This window comes from Phocoena sinus, chromosome 18 (assembly GCF_008692025.1).
Source record: "Phocoena sinus isolate mPhoSin1 chromosome 18, mPhoSin1.pri, whole genome shotgun sequence".
NCBI lineage: Eukaryota > Metazoa > Chordata > Mammalia > Artiodactyla > Phocoenidae > Phocoena > Phocoena sinus.
Window position 1 is genome coordinate 6,506,754 of NC_045780.1, and position 21,017 is coordinate 6,527,770.

A 21,017-nucleotide genomic window follows, 5' to 3' on the forward strand; every position below is an offset into this window, starting at 1 on the left:
TTCTGCCGGGGTCGTGAACACCCCCCACCAAACATTAGAGCAACAGCTGTGTTGTTCCCTGTTAGCAGGTCTCTATGTCTTGAAGTTCTCCGCCTTTAGCTAGGATGAGTCTGCTCAACATTTAATGTATTTATTCAACATGTCCCGGTACTTACTGTGTGCCTGGTACTGTGCTGAGTGATAAGGACGCTGTCATGTCCTTAGAGGCTCTCTCAGAGCTGGTGACCTTATACAGGAAGGCAGACAGGTCAGAGAACTGTTGGATCGCCATGGTCAGAGGTGCTACAAAGGAAGAGTAGAGGTTTCTGGGAAAACCTTCACCTAGCTGAGGTGCCGGGGACTAGTCTTAACAAAAGTAAGAAGCCATATGCCGAGTTCAGTGAGTTACACATCATTCCCATTCCTGCAGTGACCCCGTCTGTTCTTGGAGAGGCTACTGCTTCATCATGGTATAGTCAGGAGGGTTAGGGCACTGGGATAGACACCTAGATTGGTCACAGACACCACTCCAGTGTCCACGTCCTTTCACCCTTTCTTTATAATGGCCAGTCAGTCGCACTGCTGACTGATATTCGGCTTGTGGTCCACAGTGACCACCCTTCTTATCTAATGTATGTCAGATAGACAGATGCACTTTGCAGCTTTGCCAACTGTTGCCCATCTCTGTATCTGATTCTATCAGTTATCCAGTCTTGTCCAGCCTATTTATCCAGCTAGTAAAGGTCATTTTGAATTTCACGGCTCTTACAAGAGTAGACAGCTCTTCTGAATATAATGTGGAAACTTAAGGAGGATACCTCTCCTGCAGTCATCCTAGTCACTGACTTAAAAGGAAAAAAAATAAAGGTACTGTCAAAGACTAACAGATTAAAAACAAAAAAGATTGTCATACCTAAATAGCAGCCTTCCTACTTGGGTATTACAGAAAAGTGACAGCTCTTTTGACAAGTATCTAAGAACAGAATAGTATATATGTCATTTGTTTCTTTTTTTTTAATACCCTTAATATTCTAGATCCTGGTTATTACCTCAAAGGTGTTTCAGAGCATCTATTGTCTGTATGCAAATGATCGTAACCATCAATTACTTCCAGTTTCAAAATTTCTGTTTCATATTTTCCCTTTCCAGCCCGTTCCCACCTCATTAAAATCTCTAGATGGCTTGTGTCTGGTAAATGCTGTGCATATTTTCCTGGCATCCCCTTTGCTGAAATCCAGTGCAAGAGCTGCAGCCCATATTTTAGATGCATGGAGACAGGAGGGGCATGGACGGCGGAACCACAATAAACAGATGGTTGCCTTGACAGTCTGTAAGAGGCTCTCTCATGATCGTTTTTCATGGTTTTTCTTTTGAAATAAGTAGTGAGACAGACATACAGTTCTGATCTCGTTGACCTCCTGCACATGGCCCATGGCTGACAAACTGCACGAAACAACAAAACGCTTCTGCCAGGAAGCCACCATCACTGAGCTCCACTCCTGCGAGGTCCTTCCTGCGTCACTTGAGGCAGTGGTCACGGAGACCAAGTCCCAAGGCAGACTGCTGGTGCCGTGGGTGTGAACTGAGGGAGGCACAGCAAGGGGGCGGGATATTTTGGGGAAGGCACATGTAAACAATTACGATTACATGGAGCAGAATGTCATGAGCAACAGCAAGTACACACAATGACGTGAAATCAGAGAGAAGGAGAAAATTCACTCCAGTGGAAGGATCAGGCAGAAGAGGTGAAGTGGCACTGATGGGACAGCGCAGTCGGGTTTGAGCCGAGGGAGCCTTGTGTCTGATGGGTGATTGGGGCTGGGGGATAGGTCAGGAACTCCAAGTTCAAGGAAGACAGAGAAACAAGAATCATAAAACTGACTATTTTAACGTTGACTTATGCCCAAGGTTTCTACTGTGTCAGTTTGAAGTTATTCGTACATTGGTTTGTAAATGTACCTTAAAAAAAAAAAACACACACTACAGTAGAGGCTCTTGCTCCAGATTCTGAAAATGTGGGGCAATTTCATAAGTATGTTTGAATTTCTTTTATATTTTTATATACTCACATCCCTCATCCAGATTATAACACAGACTTATAATTATGTAGGCCTTACAGATAAAAGCACAGTGGTAAAGACACAGCTTCTGAGTCAGATCTGAGTTCAGGACCCCACTCCATCTTTTCCTTGCTTGATGTTTGCACGGCAGGATGTCCGATCTCTGAGCCTCATTTTCCTCATCTGCGAAATGAAGACGATAATAGGGCTGATTTCGCGTTGCTCTGTGAGGGTTACATGAGCTGTTTGCATGTGAGCCCTAAGCACAGTGCCTGGCATCTGCTAATGATCAGTTAACGTTCATCATTATTTATTGCTCTAAAACATCACGTGTTTATGAGGTTTTCTCTGAAGAGGTATCCCAATAGACCTTCTTATAACTTTTCTGAATGTTTGTTCCTACTCCCATGCAAAAAAAAAATATACCAGGAATAAAATTCATCTCAAGCTTTTTTTAAATATTAGGAACTAAAATGTCCCAGATTTCATCAGGCTGCGAGGCCACAGCTTCCTTTGTGCTAAATTACAGTAGTCTAATCCCCCATTCTCTATGCCTTCAAGAAGTTTAGCCTTTTCTTCAGATATCCATGCATTTGGGGGACTCTTTAGAAAATTCCTGTGCCGGCCCTTGGCTTGGGCATGTTGTATAGGCCAGTTGATCTCCCCCAAAGTGAGTTTCATTGAGCACTTTTTCTCATCTAAAGGCCCCAAGAGAAGGAGCTGTTACTGTCTCATTCCATCCTAAGGCCCCATCCTGATTTCTTCGTGACATCTTCCAAGGACGTTTTGTCTGAGGGAAGGACCACTTCCTTCAAGGGAAATCTCGGTCCAAACAGGTGGCCCTCAAAAGACAATGAACAACACGGGATTTGTGATGTGTAACTCCCACCCCCAACTAGAAGGAACCAGGGCACCTGGAGGGGAGGGATGGCTGGTCCCAGATCTGTAGCAGGAAACATCCCAGGTGAGCCTAAGATACTGTGTTATGTCAGAAAGCAAGAAAGGGAGACGAATGAGTTGTGTCAAAAGGACACAGGGGCCATTAAGAAGGTGCTCCCATTGGTCCGAGATGAGATTAAACTGAGCATCTAAAAAGGGTAATAAATGCAATCGATTAAAACACATTGTGTATATTAACATAAAAACATGAATTTATAATGATGTTTAGAAGAAGTGAGAGAAAGCAAATAACCTCATTGGGTACCATTACAACCCCAAGTCTTTATTAAGAAAATTGGCACTTAAAGGGAAAGGAGTGAGCATTTATCCCATCTTTCCTGTACAACCTGTATTGCTGGGAATTGAAATCGCCCTAGTTGATACAGAAAACTTCTTTTCTTGTATAAAAGGTCTAGCCAAGAAATGCAAAAGGATGATAGAGTCAGAACATCATGTTGTAACTCCTAATGAAATAGTCGATTCAGGTAATAATCATTAACAAAAGCATTAGATGAGCTGATGATGGGGAACTTCATAATGGAAGAGATGAAGCCATCACGTCTGATTCACTGTAGCATCACTGACGATGGAACCCCCAGTCATTGTGTGCTTCCCGATGGGTTGCAGGGTCATGCCCCCAGTATCACATCCGAGGTATTGTTGCCCAGGTACATTCAACCTCGAATCTCATCCAGCCTCAAGAACTAAATTTTATTTACAGGGTTGTAGGAACAAGGGAAATGACATTACAAGGAAGCAAAGAGGCAAGTCCAGAATGTGGGACATTCTATAAGCCAACCAACCCAGTTTCTGAACAAATCAATGGCGGCAGGGAGATAGGAAGGGGAGGGTGGGCCCTACTGGTTGATAAAAGAGGCCTAGGAGACTTAACACCTAATGTAATATGTGAACCTAGTTTGGCTCAAGAAAACCAACTGTAAAATAATTTTGTTTCAGAGAAGCCAGGGAAATGTTATTACAGACTAAGTGTTAGATGCAAGGATATATTGTAAATTTTGTTCGCGGTTTTAACAGCATTGTGATTATGTAAAAATGCTCAGAATTTTCAGCAATGCATACTAAAATATGTAGGGCTTGACTTTAAAATACTTTAACAAACAAAAAAAGAAAAAAGGGACAAGTGAAAATAAAGTTTCAAATCTTGATAATTGCTGAATCTGGGTGATGGACATATGAAAAAAAAAAGTTTAAATAAAAAAGGGATAGATGTAACATATGTGCCAAAATCTTGGTAACTGTTGAAACTGGGTATATGAAGGTCCTTCATATTTATCCCTCTGTTTTTGAGTACATTTGAAGTTTTTTCACTGACCAAATAAAGACGGCGTAACTCTAGGACACTGGTACATTTCTCAAAATCTGGGTTGTTTGCTCTGAGATCTCACCATGTGTGCGATTTGAGCACAGCCAGTCCCGGGCCCCTTGGCGCCCTCTGTGCACAGGAAGAGAAGCTGAATCCGTCTTTCTTTGGGAAGCCTCGCCTCTCACCCTCTCTCCTGTGGGCAGCAGCGGGAGCAAGCATGCTCAGACCTCTCACAAGAACAAGCAGTCATTTTCTAGGATGGTGCAATCTAAATCCTAATTTAGAAGGAAACCGTGTCCTCAGGTGCAGAAACGCAGTTCTGCCCGAAGAAAGCCTTCTGCACATGGCGCTGGGAGACGCCAGCTTCTTAGAGCCCCCCTGCCCTGCTGCTCCACCCACAAGAGAGGCTTTGCTCTGTCTTCACTTGATCAGAAACTTACTGTGCAAGGACCGCCTACGCCCAGGGGAATGCACGCCACCACTTCTTTATTTTTATCTGTCGTAAAATGCACATGACATAACATTTACCACTTCAGCCACTTAAGTGTACAGTTCAGTACCATTCAGTGCAGTCACATTATGAGGCTCCAGCCTCTAGAGCTCTTTACATCTTGCAAAACTGAAGCTCTGTCCCCATTAAGTATCTCCCCATTCCCGCCTTTCCCACAGCCCCTGGCAACCACCGTTCTGTGTCTAGGAATCCGACGACTCTAGGGACCTCATGTAAGTAGGATCATACCGTATTTGTCTTTTTGTGACTGGCTTATTTCACATAGCGTAAGGTCTTCAAGGTTCATCCGTTGTAGCACGTGACAGGATTTCCTTCCTTTTTAAGGCAGAATAATATTGCGTTGTATGGATGGGTACATTTTGTTTATCCATTCATCCATCGATGGACACTTGGGTTGCTTCCCAAGTGTCTTGGTTTGTGATCAGTGCTGCTATGAACATGGGTGTACCAAGGCATCGCTTCTTGCAATATCAGGTTTTTCTCCCATGGTGTCAAAAGCCTCCAGCAACAGCTCTCAGACCAGGTTGAAGCTCAAGGTCCTGTCAGCTCTTCTCTCTCCGAGAGGTCTGCCTGAGCTCACTGCCAGAGAGGGCAAGCCTGTGTGAGAGGGAGGCACCTGTGTACCTCCTGACATCAAAGAGCCCAGGCGGTGGTCACTGCCTTCCCCTGATACACTTTGTCTGAAAACAATAAAAGTAATACATTCTGGCAAGATGGTAAACAGTGGAAATTCACTCCCTCGCCCCTATTTTCCATTCCCCAAGGATCAGCTGCTGTTGGATGAACGGTGGGATTTTTTCCAACAGATTTATTGTAGACGTATACAAACGCATATGTGTGTATAGTTCTGCTTCATTTTTCATAAAAATTTCCATACACTGGAAAGGGGCTAGATATCGAGGGTGTTCCCGTTTTTATGCTGTTACAAATGACGCTAAACTGAATATCCTTATGCATACACTCTCGTATATATGTGTTACTGTAGGATAGAAGTCGATCTGTTGGGTCAAAGTGTATGTACATTTAAAATTTTAATAGAAACAGCCTAAAGAATTATACCAGTTTACCTGTTAGTGCTAAAGAAAGATTTGAGTTTATTCTTTCAAGTTGACGACAAACATTCTGGTCTGTTGTTATTTAATCACCAAATATCCTTGACCTCTCTACAAGCAAATCTAAGTCGCCTGTGCTACTTAATTAAAATCGTCTTGGAAAAATCTCAAGTTAGTAAGATTATCTAATTTTAACTATTGTCTGCTTCCAGTCTTAGGTAAATTTAATGGGCAAAATTGTATACTTCTGCAGACAGTACATTTCAGGATTTCTCCCCTGAGATATCAGGAAGTATAAAGTTAATTTCATAAATATTTGCATCTCTCTCAGGATTACACAAACATATTTTTAAATACCACGTTTCTTTTGAAATTTTTTAAAAAAAAACCTTCGCTCCCACCCCTGTCCCTTTTTGATTTTGAACTTTTTGAAAAATTACAAATCGTCCAGAAAGATCCAGTCCGCTAAGACTTTTATGCTGATATGCCCACGAGATATAGCTGCCCACACCCCAATTTTAATTACTTAAGCCACTTGAATGGTTTGGTCTGTCAAATAAGACAAGCGATTTCACGATTGTATTTCAAATATAAAGATTTCCTCCAATGGGGCAAAACTGTTCGTGGCACACAAATTTGAAAAGGAGCAATGGGTGGTCCCCTCCGCGCCGCCCCGCTCCGCCCAGGCAACGATGCCCTGAGAGGCGGGTTACATGGAGGAAAGGCCGTGTATTATGCATCACGTTTATAAGCGTCTTTACTTCTCGGGAAAATAGAAAGCCAGTATTTGAGCAGAGCCACGTCTCTCGCAGTCCTCTCCGTGGTCCTCAGCCCAAGCATCCCTGGAAGACCAGCCCTTTTGTGTTTCCTGCGTCCTCTCCAGGCGTGGCTGCGTCGCGCCGGGGCGCGACCGCGCGAGGGGGAGGGCTGGGAGCGGCGCGCCGGCTGTCCCCTCCGGGAGGTGGCATCGGTAGATGCTCGATTGTTACGCGACGATTGATTTGCCTCACTCTGAGGATTCCAGTGGCAAAGTGACCCTCCCTCCAACTGTCCCCTCCCTTCCTGGCTCCCGCCCTGCCTCTCCCCGCAGCGGGAACCCAACGCGGCCGCCCCGCGTTCCTCCTCCTTCTCTCCTTCCTCTGGTTCCCGGATTCCAGAAGTTATTAGGAGAAATAAGGTAGCCGAGGGGACCACATGGAAGTTGTGACAGCTCCCAGCGGCGCGCCCCTCTCGCTGGAGCCATCACCTCGCCTTAGCGATTACCCGCCGACACGCTGAATGAAGGAGGTCCCCTTGCCAGCCAGCCTGCCGAGATGGGCCACTGCTGCTGCAAGCATTATAACTGCCTTCAGTGCCTGGACAAGACGGTACTTTGCCTTCCCTGTCTCTCTCTCCCTCCCCTCCTCCTTCCAAAGGGCAGAGAGAAGGCCAGAGCCAGCGCCTCTGTCCCTGTCCCCGGCATGCGTGTGCACTTGTCTTGTGGGTGAGCATGAGGCCGCCCTGACTGGCTCCCGGTGCCGAATGGGAGCGGTGTTGGCAGAAACACCAGGGTCTCCCATACTCTGCAGTGCCTTACATAATTGCCTTCCTGCAGTCTCAGATGTAACTGTTGCATTCTCCTGAAACAGGAGGGCTCTGCTCCAACATCTTGAAATTCAAACTGCCAAGAAATCCTTGGAATATTCTTACTGCATTTTAATGTACCTGCGAAATCTAAGACGGTCCAGTGGGGAATTTAGATTAGCTAGACGTGTTTCCCTCGGCCAACTGGTAACTTTGAAAGTTTGCCACCCTTTTTGACAAACAGCATCCATCCTTGTAATTTCTGTTCTTAAGGTCAGAGAAGCAAGCACCGGTCCAGTTATTCTCTCTGTACGTGTTTGCCTCACGTAGGGGTGAAGAACATAGAGGTGAAAACTTAAGAAGCTGGAGAGCCTGAGGGTGTGTTCCAGTTTTCACTGGAAGGAAAATTCACAGCCAGGGAATGGAGAACAGAGTGTGAGCAAGCATTGTATGACAATTCCAACACAAAGCCTCTTTGCTTTTGACATTTGCCTGTGAGCTTGCAGAGGGATTAAGATATGCTTTTAATTTCACTGTTAGAAATGTGCTGGCATTTCTAGTAGTGATATAAAATAAAATATACCACTCTTGTCTCTGTGGTATATTTTATTATCACACACATTTGGATTTCTCAAAATGCATGAAATGGAGTTTAACGAGAGGTTGAAGTTCCCTCCTTTCTACTCATGGGCGTCAGCTGTATGGCTTGAGGTATAGTATGTGACCAGGTGCAGGGAAATGAATGGCTTAATATAAAACACATTACGAGGAGGTCACTTGGGAACATCTTAGTTATCAGTTGTGTTTATGAACCTTGACCTAAAGGAGGGTTACGTACCACCTGGGAAAGTTAAACTGATGCCTTACAAGTCCCCTGGTCCTTCTCTTCCAGTAGAAATAACTATCTCAGTGGGATTGGCTTTTGCTACCGTGACTAAGAACTGAGGTATTTATGTACACATTTATGTGCTTTTGACAAATAGAAGTATGCAACCTTTGCACTCAGTTATCTGCACATCCAACATGGAAGTGATTAAGCCCTTTTTTCAAGAGAAATGGTCACCAAAAGGTGTTGAAGGAAGCCTTGTAACAGTAATTATTATAAAAGGGAAGGATTTGCTACAAGTACAACAATATTATAATGTTCATATTTCTAAGCTCTGGTACAGAAGTTTTCGAAATAGTAGCTGATTAAAGGTCTTTTTAGAGAAAATATATTTTGAAGTGAATCCATCCTCCTCTTTTGTTTCAAATCAGGTTGTTGAAAACTATTATCCCTGTGTCAATCTTTAAATTGGAGATTTTAGGAAGATAATTAAATGTTATTTCATCGCAGTGTGATGTTTAAGTGACTTGCAAATGTTTTAGCTTTGAAACTTCAACCTTAAGGCAAATTATTCTTTCCTGATGAAAACTTAAAAGCTTACACAGCATTTATAAACTTTCTCATTAAGTTTACACCCACATTTCTTGATGTTTCTTTGCTGTATTTTAGAATGGTATTCCCACTGGCGGTTTTATAGATGTATGTTCATAGGTGCTCATTTTAGGGATTAAGGGCTTTCCTTTTTTCATTAAAAAATTTGTTGTTTTATTTAGTTACCCACCTTTCAGCATAACTTCGCAGGCAGTATGCCAAAATCATTTGTTTATTCAATAGTTACCTATTGGGCCAGGCATGGTCTACTAGGACTATTATGGGATTCCATTCCAAACTCTGGAAATCAGTTTACTCTTTAAGTCCCACAATAAAAGCCTTCAGTTTGCTGATCAGCTCTGACAATCCCAGCATCAACCTGGTTTGAAAGAGACCTGATAAAATGGTCAATGAAGTTGTTTCTGATTACTTTAGCCCATTTTAATAAACCATAAAAAAAGAAAGGAAACATTCCCTCTGAACTCTGTATAGATACAAAATAGAAAACTTTATTTTGTGAAGTAAAAATGTCTTTAACAGTTTGATTGTAGTGCAGCTGAAGATGTTTTGAAAAGAATGGGGAGACGATTGTAGATGAGTCATCAGTTCAGAGATGCGCCAAGAAATATTAGTCTTTTTTTTTTTTTTTTTTTTTGCGGTACGCAGGCTTCTCACTGCCGCGGCCTCTCCCGTCACGGAGCACAGGCTCCGGACGTGCAGGCCCAGCAGCCATGGCTCACGGGCCCAGCAGCTCCGCGGCATGTGGGGTCTTCCCAGACTGGGGCACGAACCCGTGTCCTCTGTATCGGCAGGCGGACTCTCAACCACTGCGCCACCAGGGAAGCCCCAAGAAATGTTAGTCTTAAGATGCTTCTTTAACATGAGTTTATTGGTGGGGGGGGGGGGGGGCGGAAAGTAAGGAATCTTACCTAGAGTATAAAATGCATAAAAAGTTGTTAAGTGAACAAATAGTTTTTAAAAGCTGATCGTGCCTAGGCATTTTAACGTTAAAAATACCTGTAAAAACATCGATGGTATTTCTTACTCGTTTGCTCTGTGCCAGTTATTATGGGGACTAGCAAAGAATTCCTAAAAGGCACAGCCCGTCCTATGGAGTTTACCAGTTATTTGTTTGGTTGTATTTCCACCTTTTCCAGAGAAATTGCAAGTGAGGTAGGCAACAGTAACACATACAGGGCAATTCAAGCATTAGTACAAGACTGGAGTATCATTAAGTGAAAGTCATGTGGTACTGATCCTACCTGTTTCTGGCATCCAGTGAAAGGAGAAGTCAGTGCTGGAATATAAGGCGAGGTTTCTTGGAAGGAGTGGATCCTGACTTGCACGTTGAGGAACAGGGTAGAGTTTTGAGAAGGACTGTACCTCTAAGCAAAGAGTTCAGGGGTGAAGATGTTTTAGCCCACTTTGGTGAAAGATGAGAGTCAGCATCGGGATACAGAAGCACATAGGGAGCGTGGGGAGATGTTTTCTAGGCTGAAAACCAGACCCAGGTTTTTTAACTTGAGTTAAGAAGAAGTAGGGATCCATCTTGGGATTTGAGAGGCGGTCCGTAGGAAGACTCATTCTCTACAGGGATTTGAAAGGGACAAGTATGACCCAGGAAGGCCCCTGGGACACCCAGATGGATCCCCAAGAGTCCATTCACCAGCAGGCTCAGTGTGGTCCAGGCTCAAGCCAGCAGCTCTGCACATGCAGACACTTGCCAGAGTTCGTCACTCTGAGGAACGTTGAGGTACTAAGAGAAATCAAGTAGATGTACAATTAGAACGCCAACTTGTTTTTTAACAATGAGTAATACACCTGACCAGCAAGAGAATGATTACAAACCCGATAAACGTGGGATTTCTTTTTAGAGTCAAAGTCTAGCCTCATAAGAAGCTTTGATGAGGATGGAATGTTATTTAGGCATCCAGTGACCTCATGTCCCATCCCCACTCCAGCCTGAAATCATGTGGGAGGCTGTGCGATTGTTACTCGCCCTGGTGACTGCCTCTTCCAATCTCCCTTTGCTTTGCTTCCATTTCTATGACCCGCTCTTGTCTTACTGCTTTAGGTCCGGTCCTTTCCCTTTAGGGGTTACTTTGCATATCTCTACCCTAACCTTTTCTGTGTTGCTTATCATCTCAGAGGCTAATCTTACTTACCTTTTCTCTAAATTCTTGGTAGGGGTGTGAGTTGGGGGAAGGCACCTCACTGCTTCTCCCAGGTATGCACGGGTGATGGGACAGTAATAAATTTGGGAAGGTCACTCAAAGACGATAGAATCCAGAAAGGTCAAGAGACTTCTTCAGTGAGACATAGGTGGATTAAAAATCATGGTTCTGGCTAATTTTCCTTTCTTTTGCTTGCTCTGGGATCCAGAATTTTCCAGCCTTACTTCTTTTGATTCACATTTCTTCTCCTTGGGCCCCACAAGTCTCTGCCCTTCCTAAATGTTCCTAGGTAATCCAGGTTTGTTCTGATGCCCCCCTATTAACTACCGCCTCTTAGGTAAGCTAGATGTTTTGCGGTCATTAACACCCAAGCATGCACAAAGGCAAAGGCTGGAATGATGCATCTTAAAATTTAGTCTGGTTTCTCTTGAAACCAGATATGGCTTTGCTCATTTTCCACGCGACCAGACACTGACACATATTTAAGAATATTAAATGTGAATGATGCTTTCCCTTTGACCAGTCTATATTAGATTTCATTTCCGAGTAGAAAAGCAGACATAAAATACAGTGGGCTGTGTTAATTATATGTGAAAGAAATAATACTTATTGATTAAGTCAAAGCATGGCATCAATGCTGCCTTAAAGCCATAATAACTGAAATGAATAAAAGGTCAGTTCACCTCCCAAAGGAATTTTCCACAGAGCTGTATTACGAATCTGGCCAGTCTTCACAGTAATACTAATATTGAAAATGAATGCAGTATTCACAAAGGGTGAAAAGAGGACAACACTGAAGACTTAGGTGTTCTGTTGATGTCACCTGGTGGCTGGTTCGTTTTGAAATACAAAAGAAAATGTTTCCCTATTAAGACAAGTTCTGCCGTGTAGAATTAAACCCTCAGCTGTGAACTCATGAGTGAGAAGCAATATTGTTTCTGGGAAGAATGAAAGAAATCCCTTAACCTCTTTGTCATTTCATGTGTAGTATATGACTTAGGATTTCAAAAATTCATAATAAAAAGGATCTGGATGTTTCCTCAAATACCAGAATTCTGTAGATATTTTAATTTTTCACTCCTCGTTAGGGTTCTTTTGTTTAGCCTGGGAAAAAGTGGCCCAGCTCACCTGATTGAATTTTCCTGATCTGCACCGATTTCAGGGCAGGCTAAAAAGATAGGAAAGATTAGTTGGGAGTCTTTAAGCTTACATATATATATATATAGATTTTTTTAATGTACATACATATGTCCCTCTTTAAAAAAATACATCAGGGCTTCCCTGGTGGCGCAGTGGTTGAGAGTCCACCTGCGGATGCAGGGGATATGGGTTCGTGCCCCGGTCTGGGAAGATCCCACATGCTGCGGAGCGGCTAGGCCCGTGAGCCATGGCCGCTGAGCCTGCGCGTCCGGAGCCTTTGCTCCGCGACGGGAGAGGCCACAACAGTGAGAGGCCCCGCGTACCGCAAAAACAAAAAAAAAAATCAAATGGGGAAGAGGGAGCTGATAAAAAACACTCAGAACTAAGTGAATTTTATGAAGTTGTCGTCAGTACGCTTGTAGCTGATCAAGCATTCTTTCAGGGACAGTCAGAGACCAGAAGCAGACACTTGGCAAGAAAAGGCAAAGGGCCCCTCTGATGGGGGTGACAGAGGTTCCCAGAAATAGCCCCAGGTGCTGTCTTGTGTCGATGGCCCTTCTGGCCTTTGCCTGGGCTGCTCCCTTCCTGGGCCCCCTGCTTACGCATCCTCTGGTCTCAGGAAATCTCCAGGCCAGCCCTGCCTGGTTGAGTTGTATCACATTGTTTTGTAATTGCTTATTTATTTACTGACTCTTTGGGAGACTCTTAAGCTTCTTGAAGGCAGAAGTATCCTGCCTGGCCTGTCTGCCTGCCACCTAGTAGACACTAAGTAAATATGTGTAGTGTTGGATACATTCCTGTTTCTGGATCATTTGGGGTGAAAGCACCTCAGATTCACGCAGCGTTTTATGTGTTGATTATCATTCAAAACAGATCTGTTCAATTTTAATCAAAACCAGGCTGTCCTGTCGATTTCTAATTGGGGGAGGGGCTTAGGTGGCTGATGCCTAAGTAGGGTCACATGGATGATGATAACACAGATGGGCGTTTTCACTTCCCGCCACCACCAATCACACAGGCGGCACCAGCCCCCAGAACAGACAGCCCCCGGTTGACCAAGCATGCTAGGATGACAGAGTGTGGCAGGCTTGCTTGGGGCTTGGCCACACATCCGGTTGCTTGACGTTAATGGGCTGATGAGCAGGTTGTACGCTTTGCCAGGCTTCTGTAGCTAGGAAAGATCAAAGGCAGCGTTTCTCCAGAGTCTGCAGCGCCATGTCTAAGAAGAAATGCGGGCTTCGCTGCAGCAGACCTGGTAGGACAAGAGGTGGAGGGGAGACTCGGATGTTCCGTGGGGAGAGCACATCTGGGATTCCGTCTGTGAGCGCAGCGGACCACGCCAGAGACACTAGAGGACTCGGACTGCGAAGGAGAGGTGCGTGACAACATAAAAGAGGCGGCTAAGAAACACAGCTGCTGGTGAGGGGCCGAGATGAATGTTCTCCAAGTGTCCGTTTCTAGTTAAGCCCGTCCTAGAGTAAACAGTAATTTTAGAGAAACGGGCTTCTTCGACTTGACAGTTTCTGGACTGTATCACTAGGGTAGTTGGGATGCCTAATGCTGAGATCTATTTTTAGCCCATCGGGCTGAACGCAGGGGCTCATGTGCTTGGCACCAGCGAGGAATTTTCCACTCATTCCCCATGTAGGGAAGCACTGATCTGACACTGAGGCCTCGAGGAGGCCCTGCTTGTATTTCAGCCCTCCCACTGCATCATGACTCCGGACCTGGCTTAGGGTGGGGGAGGGGGATGGTGCATGAGAGCCCTCGGAAGGGAGCCTCTGGGGCAGCCTCACTCCAGACGTTGAGCAGAACCTCAGGGCCCGGCAGGAAGGCTGCTGGGCTCCGTTGAGCCACAGTGGCTGGAAAGATTTCTCTCTGAGGCAGGGAGTGGAGAGTGGAAGTTCCCTTTAGGTCCCTTTCTTGCCTAAGGAGCAGTGTCCCTGAAGTCTCAGTTGTTGACTCATTCCGTTGCATCGCATCATTCTGGTTTGGTTTGCAGGAAACAAAACGTAACGTGATTGATGCAGAGAATTCACAGATTAGAAGAGTTGATATCATTTCAAAATCAAGCACTTAAGGAAGGAGGGCTGCAGCCAGACTGCTCCGGCTGGCCTCCGTGAGCAGAGCCGTGCCAGCGCCTGCAGGAGGAGCACGTTGGGAGGCCATCGGGAAGGGCTTGAGAAAGCTGACTGAGGAAAAGCGAAGTAGCTGCCCTATCCGATGTTACCGCCACACAGAGGCTAGAATGGAAATGAAGTGCAACTGACGAATCCACACCAAGGACAAACACAGCGAGGGCCTGGGGCGGGTGGGGTGTGAATGCAGCCAGGCAACACTTCCATTGGAGCAGTCATCGGGGGTGGCGCTGCCTCTCCTCCAGTTAGACGGGGAAGGCTTCGTGGTAATGAGAGCTCGGATCCAAGCTGAGGATGGGCGCAATTGGGATCTCGGTGTTGGGTCTAGGTAAGCACGGGACAGAGGGGAGCATCTCCTCGTGTTACTGTTTGATAAAGAGTGTGGAGCCTGGGTGAAAACTCCTGCTTGGCCACTTCCTGGCTGGTTGTGCAGGTTACTTGGCCAGTTACCTAACCACAGAACCCCAGTCCCGTCCTCCAGAATGGGAAATAAAACCCAGGACCTGCTTGACAGTATTTGGGGGAGTAAGTGAGCAAAAGGGCTTACCCAGCGCTGTGCCTTGGCATCTAGGAAGTGTTTGGTCAAGGTTGGTGTTAATACTGACGTAGTGATCAGCAGACCTTACCCAAGCTCGTTTTCCTTGACATTTTAGCCACCAGGTTTGTTGCTTGTCTTTGTCTATTTGATGACTCTGAGATCAGTTGGTTTTGTCATCTGTGCCTGCAGAAGGTTGGGGGTGAGGGGGGTCTGGGTCTTCATGGATCGTCTTCCTCTCTGCCTCTCAAAAGGGAGAAGGTGCAGGGTCTCTCACCTCCGTGGTTTCCCTCCTGTTTCCCCTGCATCTCTTCTCCCTTCCCATCCTCTTCCCTTTCCTCTCTTGCGTCTTCTCTTTCATTCTCTCACTTACGTTTCTCCTAAAGCAAAGATGGGTGGGCAGGCCTGGCCACAGATACCAGTGGTGGCTTTTGATCTAAGTGACTCGAGTCTGAAGATCTTCATCATTACCATCTCCAGCTGAGGCCTGTCCTCCTCGCTGGACCTTCAAGCCACTCCGTCCCCAAATGCCTGATTCTTCCATGGCTGGGAAGCGGGGTGTGATGGGTTGTGACGCAGGATCCCTCTGCACGGGTAACATCCACCCAGGGCTTCGTCCCAGGGCTTCTGCAGGCTCTGAGGGAAACATTGGCTTTGGGTGAAAGATTAGAGTCAGTTTGTTGTTTTTTGTTACATTCTAGTCGATCCCTGCCTAACCTCGTCTAAGTCTTTGCAACTCTCAGCGGCCCAAGAGTGAATCCTTGGTGATGCTATTTCTGGACCAATGAGGACAATATTTCAATTCTCTGGCTGTGCTTTGGAAATTGAGGATAGGAGCGTTCAGAATTATTCTTTTATTTATTTATTTTTAATTTTATTTATTTATTTATTTATGGCTGTGTTGGGTCTTCGTTTCTGTGCGAGGGCTTTCTCTAGTTGGGGCGAGTGGGGGCCACTCTTCATCGCAGTGCATGGGCCTCTCACTATCACGGCCTCTCTTGTTGCGGAGCACAGGCTCCAGACGCGCAGGCTCAGTAATTGTGGCTCATGGGCCTAGTTGCTCCGCGGCATGTGGGATCTTCCCAGACCAGGGCTCGAACCCGTGTCCCCTGCATTGGCAGGCAGATTCTCAACCACTGTGCCACCAGGGAAGCCCCAGAATTATTCTTGATAGTAGAAACAAGTTAGTTTTTTCACTAGTTTGAGATTATTTCAGGGTAAATACTGAAATTTACCCTCTCAGGAATACCAAGTTTTCTTAATTTGTAGTAACAAGTCAGCCGGCTGTATTACGCTGCTGTTAGACCAAGCACCTATGCCTGTGATAAGTCTGACTAGACACTTTTGCCTGTTCTGAGTTCTCTAGTCTTTGAACTTAGAGTAGAATCAAGACAGAGTCAGGAAGGTGCTTTAAAAAGAAAAAAAAAAAAGCAGAGAACAAGACATATGCCAACTCTAAACACATTCAGGCACTCAACGTGGAAAAGCACCTGTCATCTATAGGATGTCATCCAGTGGCAAACAAAATCAAAGGAAACAACAGAGTTGTAGTAACAGCTAACACTCGTGTAGAGCTTGTAAGTGCCAGGCACCCGTTCTAACTGCTTCACGGACGTTAATTTATTTAACCCTCAGGACAACCCTGTGCTGTGAGCGTGGCATCGAGGCAGTGTCACGTAGTGATTAGGAGAACGTACACTTTCAGGGGTGATTTCCAGCCTTCAAATTCGGGGAAGGCGAGGACTGTATGGGCTGGGGTGAGGAGGGAGCTTCACGAGTGGGATGGGGGTCCACTGTCCCTCACATAGTGTATGGTTGCTGCATTAGTCTTAAGAGAAGCATGACTTCATCATTGTTAATGCCTGTGACTAGAATAGCTCGCAGCTTATTATGCAAGTAGAGTTTTACCTAGGCATGACATTCTAACATTGCTTAGCAAATGCCCTTTGGATAACCTGAGACCCTGCCATCAAGCCAAAGTAGCACACGTGTCACCGGGGTCTAAGCGCAGCAGACACAGAGACAAGATCGTGACAGCCGTCTGTTCCCATTCGGCACAGGTTGTCCGGAGGTGCTGACATCGAAGTCAAAGCAAGTTTAGGAAAGGAAGAGCATTCACGAGGCCCTGAGGATGTCTGTGCTAGATATTTGGTACCCATTTTGGCCGAAATCTCCTCTTTGGAAGTGTTTGCTTTGGGAGTACATTCTGCGTGATGAAGGAGCCTTTCCTTGAGGGCCTGTACTTTTGGCATCTGTCACTTGAAGAGAATTTGTGTACCACATCTTTCCTAGTTATTTTTAGTAGTAATAAAAATCAAAACAAATGTAAATACTGGTGCTGACTCATGCCTTCAACTCATCTATTTTATGTCGTAGTATGTATTTGATTTGAAAACAACTAAGCAATCACTTAGTGACAAATGGCGTTCTTCACAGTAAGTAACACTTTGAGTGTGAGTTTTCTTCGTCTTCCTTCTACCGATGCAGAGAATGGAACAAAACACCTTGGAAACTTAAGTTTTGGTGTTGGTCTTATTACAAAGAGAAATGTTTCATGTTAGGTTTTCTGCCCATTATTCATTAGGTAGGTAACAGTGCATGTATGGACCAAAGGGTAAGTTTAAGGGGACAGCCGGGAAAATAAGCATCTGTCCCTCAGAGAAATATGGTATTTTCATGGTCAAAAACCTCGTAATAGTGACAATAATTAAAAATATATAACAATATATAACAGCAGGTTAATGTGTAGGACATAGACATGCAGAGAGTTACTGTAGGTTGAGGTATACAGAGTGCAGAGATAATACGTGGGTATTATTAATATTATTAATATTACACGGCAAGCTTTGCGATTTGAATGTGATACAGATGAGTGAGTCAGACTTGGCTTTGTACGTGTTTTATATGCTTGTATAATGAGAAGATTCTCTCCTGAAGGGCTCAACTTATAAGTATTGGCTTAATATGATTCATCAATTGAACATGTGAACGTGCTTCTTTAGCCTAAAACGAGGGGACTCTCGGTATCCATTTTGTTTTTTCAGAATGAAAGTGCCCTTGTGAAAGAAAAAGAGCTGTCAATCGAACTTGCAAACATCAGGGATGAAGTTGGTAAGTAGGGCATTGACAATGAGGAACGTAAAAAGTGTCTTTTTCTGCTATCTGTGAATGTATAACAAAAGCAGTTATGTCTCAGGTAATAACCAGAGCACACCTGCCTGGACAAAAGGAAGTACCATCCCCAGCACAGTGGTGGGTTCTTGTAGCCTTGCGGGGAGCTGTGATTTCTATGTCATGTCTCCGCTGTTATACGGGCAGCTTCCTAACAGTTCACGGTGGAACTAATCGGGCTTGAGTCTGCTCCTCCCAGATGGCAGCACATCTGTCTGTCTGCCTTGTGTGGGGTGACAAGCACCCCTCCATGTCACGCCCCACCCCTGGACAGACACAGCTCTAGCAGAAGCAGCTCAGCTTTGGTGGGTAACTTAGGTGCTCCCTGTAACTTGCTTCCTGCCACTGTACACCCTGCCGTGAAATACTCTGTGATCTAGAACACGAATCTGGATGGCTTAGAAAATGCTAGGGTTCATGTTAAAACTCCTTCTCTTTGTCTGATACGATGGTGTAGTTCTGGCTGAACCGCAGGACACCTTGCCAATGACAGGAAGATCCCCAGAGCCTGGGATGTGGTAACCAGCGCCCCTCCCTCTGTGCTTTCCCGAAGCTTCTGAGTGCAGCAGGAACCACACGGGGATCACGCTGGGATTTTGTGTTTAAGCCTTACTTGATTTCTGCATTAGTGCTAAGAATAGAACAAGAATTCACCTGCCAAATGAAAAAGCCGTGGGGGGAGGGGAAGGCAGCACCACGGCCTGGGCCCTTCAGCCCAGCATTCGGCCCCAGAGGACACGTTAGCAGCGAGTTCCTGAACCACTGGAGAGGCTGCATTTGTGAGAGGGAAAGACGGGAATATCAGGATCGTCTGTTAACCGTAAAGTCATAAATTCTAGTGTCTTGACCTGCAGGGTATTCCCTTGAAGGGAAAGGGGTATTGAGCTTACAAACCAGACTTCCCAGTGATCCTGTAGACAGATGATCAGTCCTGTCTTGTTACCCCCCAGCCTTATTTGGACCTCTTATCAGCTGAGTCTGGGGGGCGGGGTCACTGGAGGGGAGGGGCCAGGGGTGCGGTTCTGAGGGGGAGATGGAATTTCTAAAGATTGTAAATTTGACATAGAAGAAAAAAGAGAAGCTGCGAAAAGTCAGAATCTTTTAGGGGCACTTCTACAGATCCCAGAACAGGGCTGGCCTGTCCCCCACATTCAAGAATCGCTGCTTAAAATTCTTCACGACCGTTAAAATGCTGCCCTAAATTCTACCGATACCTGCTCGTAAATACCCATCAGCTTTCTGCACCCTTGAGGTGAAGAAATTCAATCAAAGGCCTTCAGCCTCCAGCCAGAATCAGCTTTGCTGGTGGTTCCCAGCCCTGGTGCGTGTTCGAATCACCTGGAATGCTTTTTAGAACATCAGTTCCCGGGACCTTCCCTAGGGCACCAGAATCAAAACCTTTGAGGGTGAGGCTGAGGCACTGCTTCATTCCCCAGGTGTTTCTTAGGTGCACTTTGAGAATCCCTGAATTGCATTGAAGGAACAGGGGTTTTGATTTGGATCAGGGACAAGGCCGGGGAGTGGGAGGTTCCCGCAGGCCGGGGCTCCGGGCAGCAGGAGGGGCCCAGGCAGAGGAGCCAGGCGGGTGAGGGAGGGTGCCGAAAGAAGACAGATTCCACCTGCTTTGATCTCACCCTTAGGGTTGGCCTGGCTCCCGGGAAAGGGGAGGGAGGTCCCCCTCCCTTCTCATCCTCCTTCCCTTGCCTTTGCGGGTCAGGCTGGGTGTCCATCCTCTGAGTCCGCTCCCATCTGGATTAGATGAGCTTCCGGGAACTAAACACAAAAAGTAACCCCCTGGTGTGTTCGCTGACACGCTTCACATTGACAATACATTTCCATCTGTGACTTCTCTGGGGGAGCTACCACAGAATCTTCTAGCAGGCGTGTACTTAGAATCCATCTCAGAGATTTTGAGATGTGTCATCCCACACTGATGGAATCTCTGACCATAATAGTTTTTAAGTAGGAAATTTCTGGCAATTGACTTACAAGTAAACTTTGAGGACATCTCCAAATAAGTGGTGTGTCTTTTTTTTAATTAATTTATTTTTATTTATTTTTGGCTGCGTCGGGTCTCTGTTGCTGCGCATGGACTGTCTCTAGTTGCGGCGAGCGGGGGCTACTCTTCGTTGTGGTGCGCAGCCTTCTCATTGTGGTGGCTTCTCTTGTTGCGGAGCATGGGCTCTAGGCATGTGGGCCTCAGTAGTTGTGGCTCGTGGGCTCAGTAGTTGTGGCTCGCGGGCTCTAAAGCGCAGGCTCAGTAGTTGTAGCGCACAGGCTGAGTTGCTCTGCGGCGTGTGTGATCTTCCCGGACCAGGGCTCAAACTCATGTCCCTTGCATTGGTAGGCGGATTCTTAACCACTGTACCACCAGGGAAGGCCAAGTGGTGTTTTCTGATCCCACTTCGGGCATCAGGTGTGTAGGAGATTTTTCCACATGGAGAACACTTGCTGGGTGTTCAACAATTCAGTTCAGTTTTGACACTAACTCTCAGAGTGAGTGCAGACCCCACAGGTGAAGGGCCAGTCCCACTAGACTGCAGGTGCCAGTCCTAAGTCCCAGGAGCCTCTTATACTTCTGACCAACTGGCTATAAATTCAGGGGTTCCCACACCCCCTCCGCATAGTCAGTAATTCGCTAGAATGACTTGTACAACTCAGGAAAACACTTTACTTACGTTTACCAGTTCATCATAAAGGATACAACTCAGGAACAGCCAAATGGAAGAGACGCACAGGACAAGGTATTTGGGGGGAGGGGGAGGTACGGAGCTTCCACACCCTCCCAGGACAGGTCCCTCCCCCAGGAGCTAGCTGTGTTCACTGACCTGGGAGCTCTCTGAATCAAGAGATTTTATAACCCCTTCTCTAGCGTCTCCTCTCCCTAGAGGTTGGTGAGTGGGGCTGAAAATTCCATCCCTCTAATCACCTGGTCTGTCCTGTGACCAGCCCCATCCTGAGGCTCTCTAGGGGCCCCCCAGTAAGTTACCTTGTTAGCATAAACTCAGAGAAGG

General features: G+C 45.8%; 1 protein-coding gene across 1 annotated transcript in view; it reads left to right on the forward strand.

Moving 5' to 3' along the window:
• The window catches only part of MTUS2 (microtubule associated scaffold protein 2), a 415,310-nt gene that overhangs the window by 344,453 nt on the left and 49,840 nt on the right, over nt 1-21,017 (forward strand). Inside the window, exon 8 of the mRNA XM_032611616.1 lies at nt 17,877-17,943. Coding sequence (XP_032467507.1) covers nt 17,877-17,943 — 67 coding nt within the window. The remainder of the gene's footprint in view (nt 1-17,876; nt 17,944-21,017) is intronic.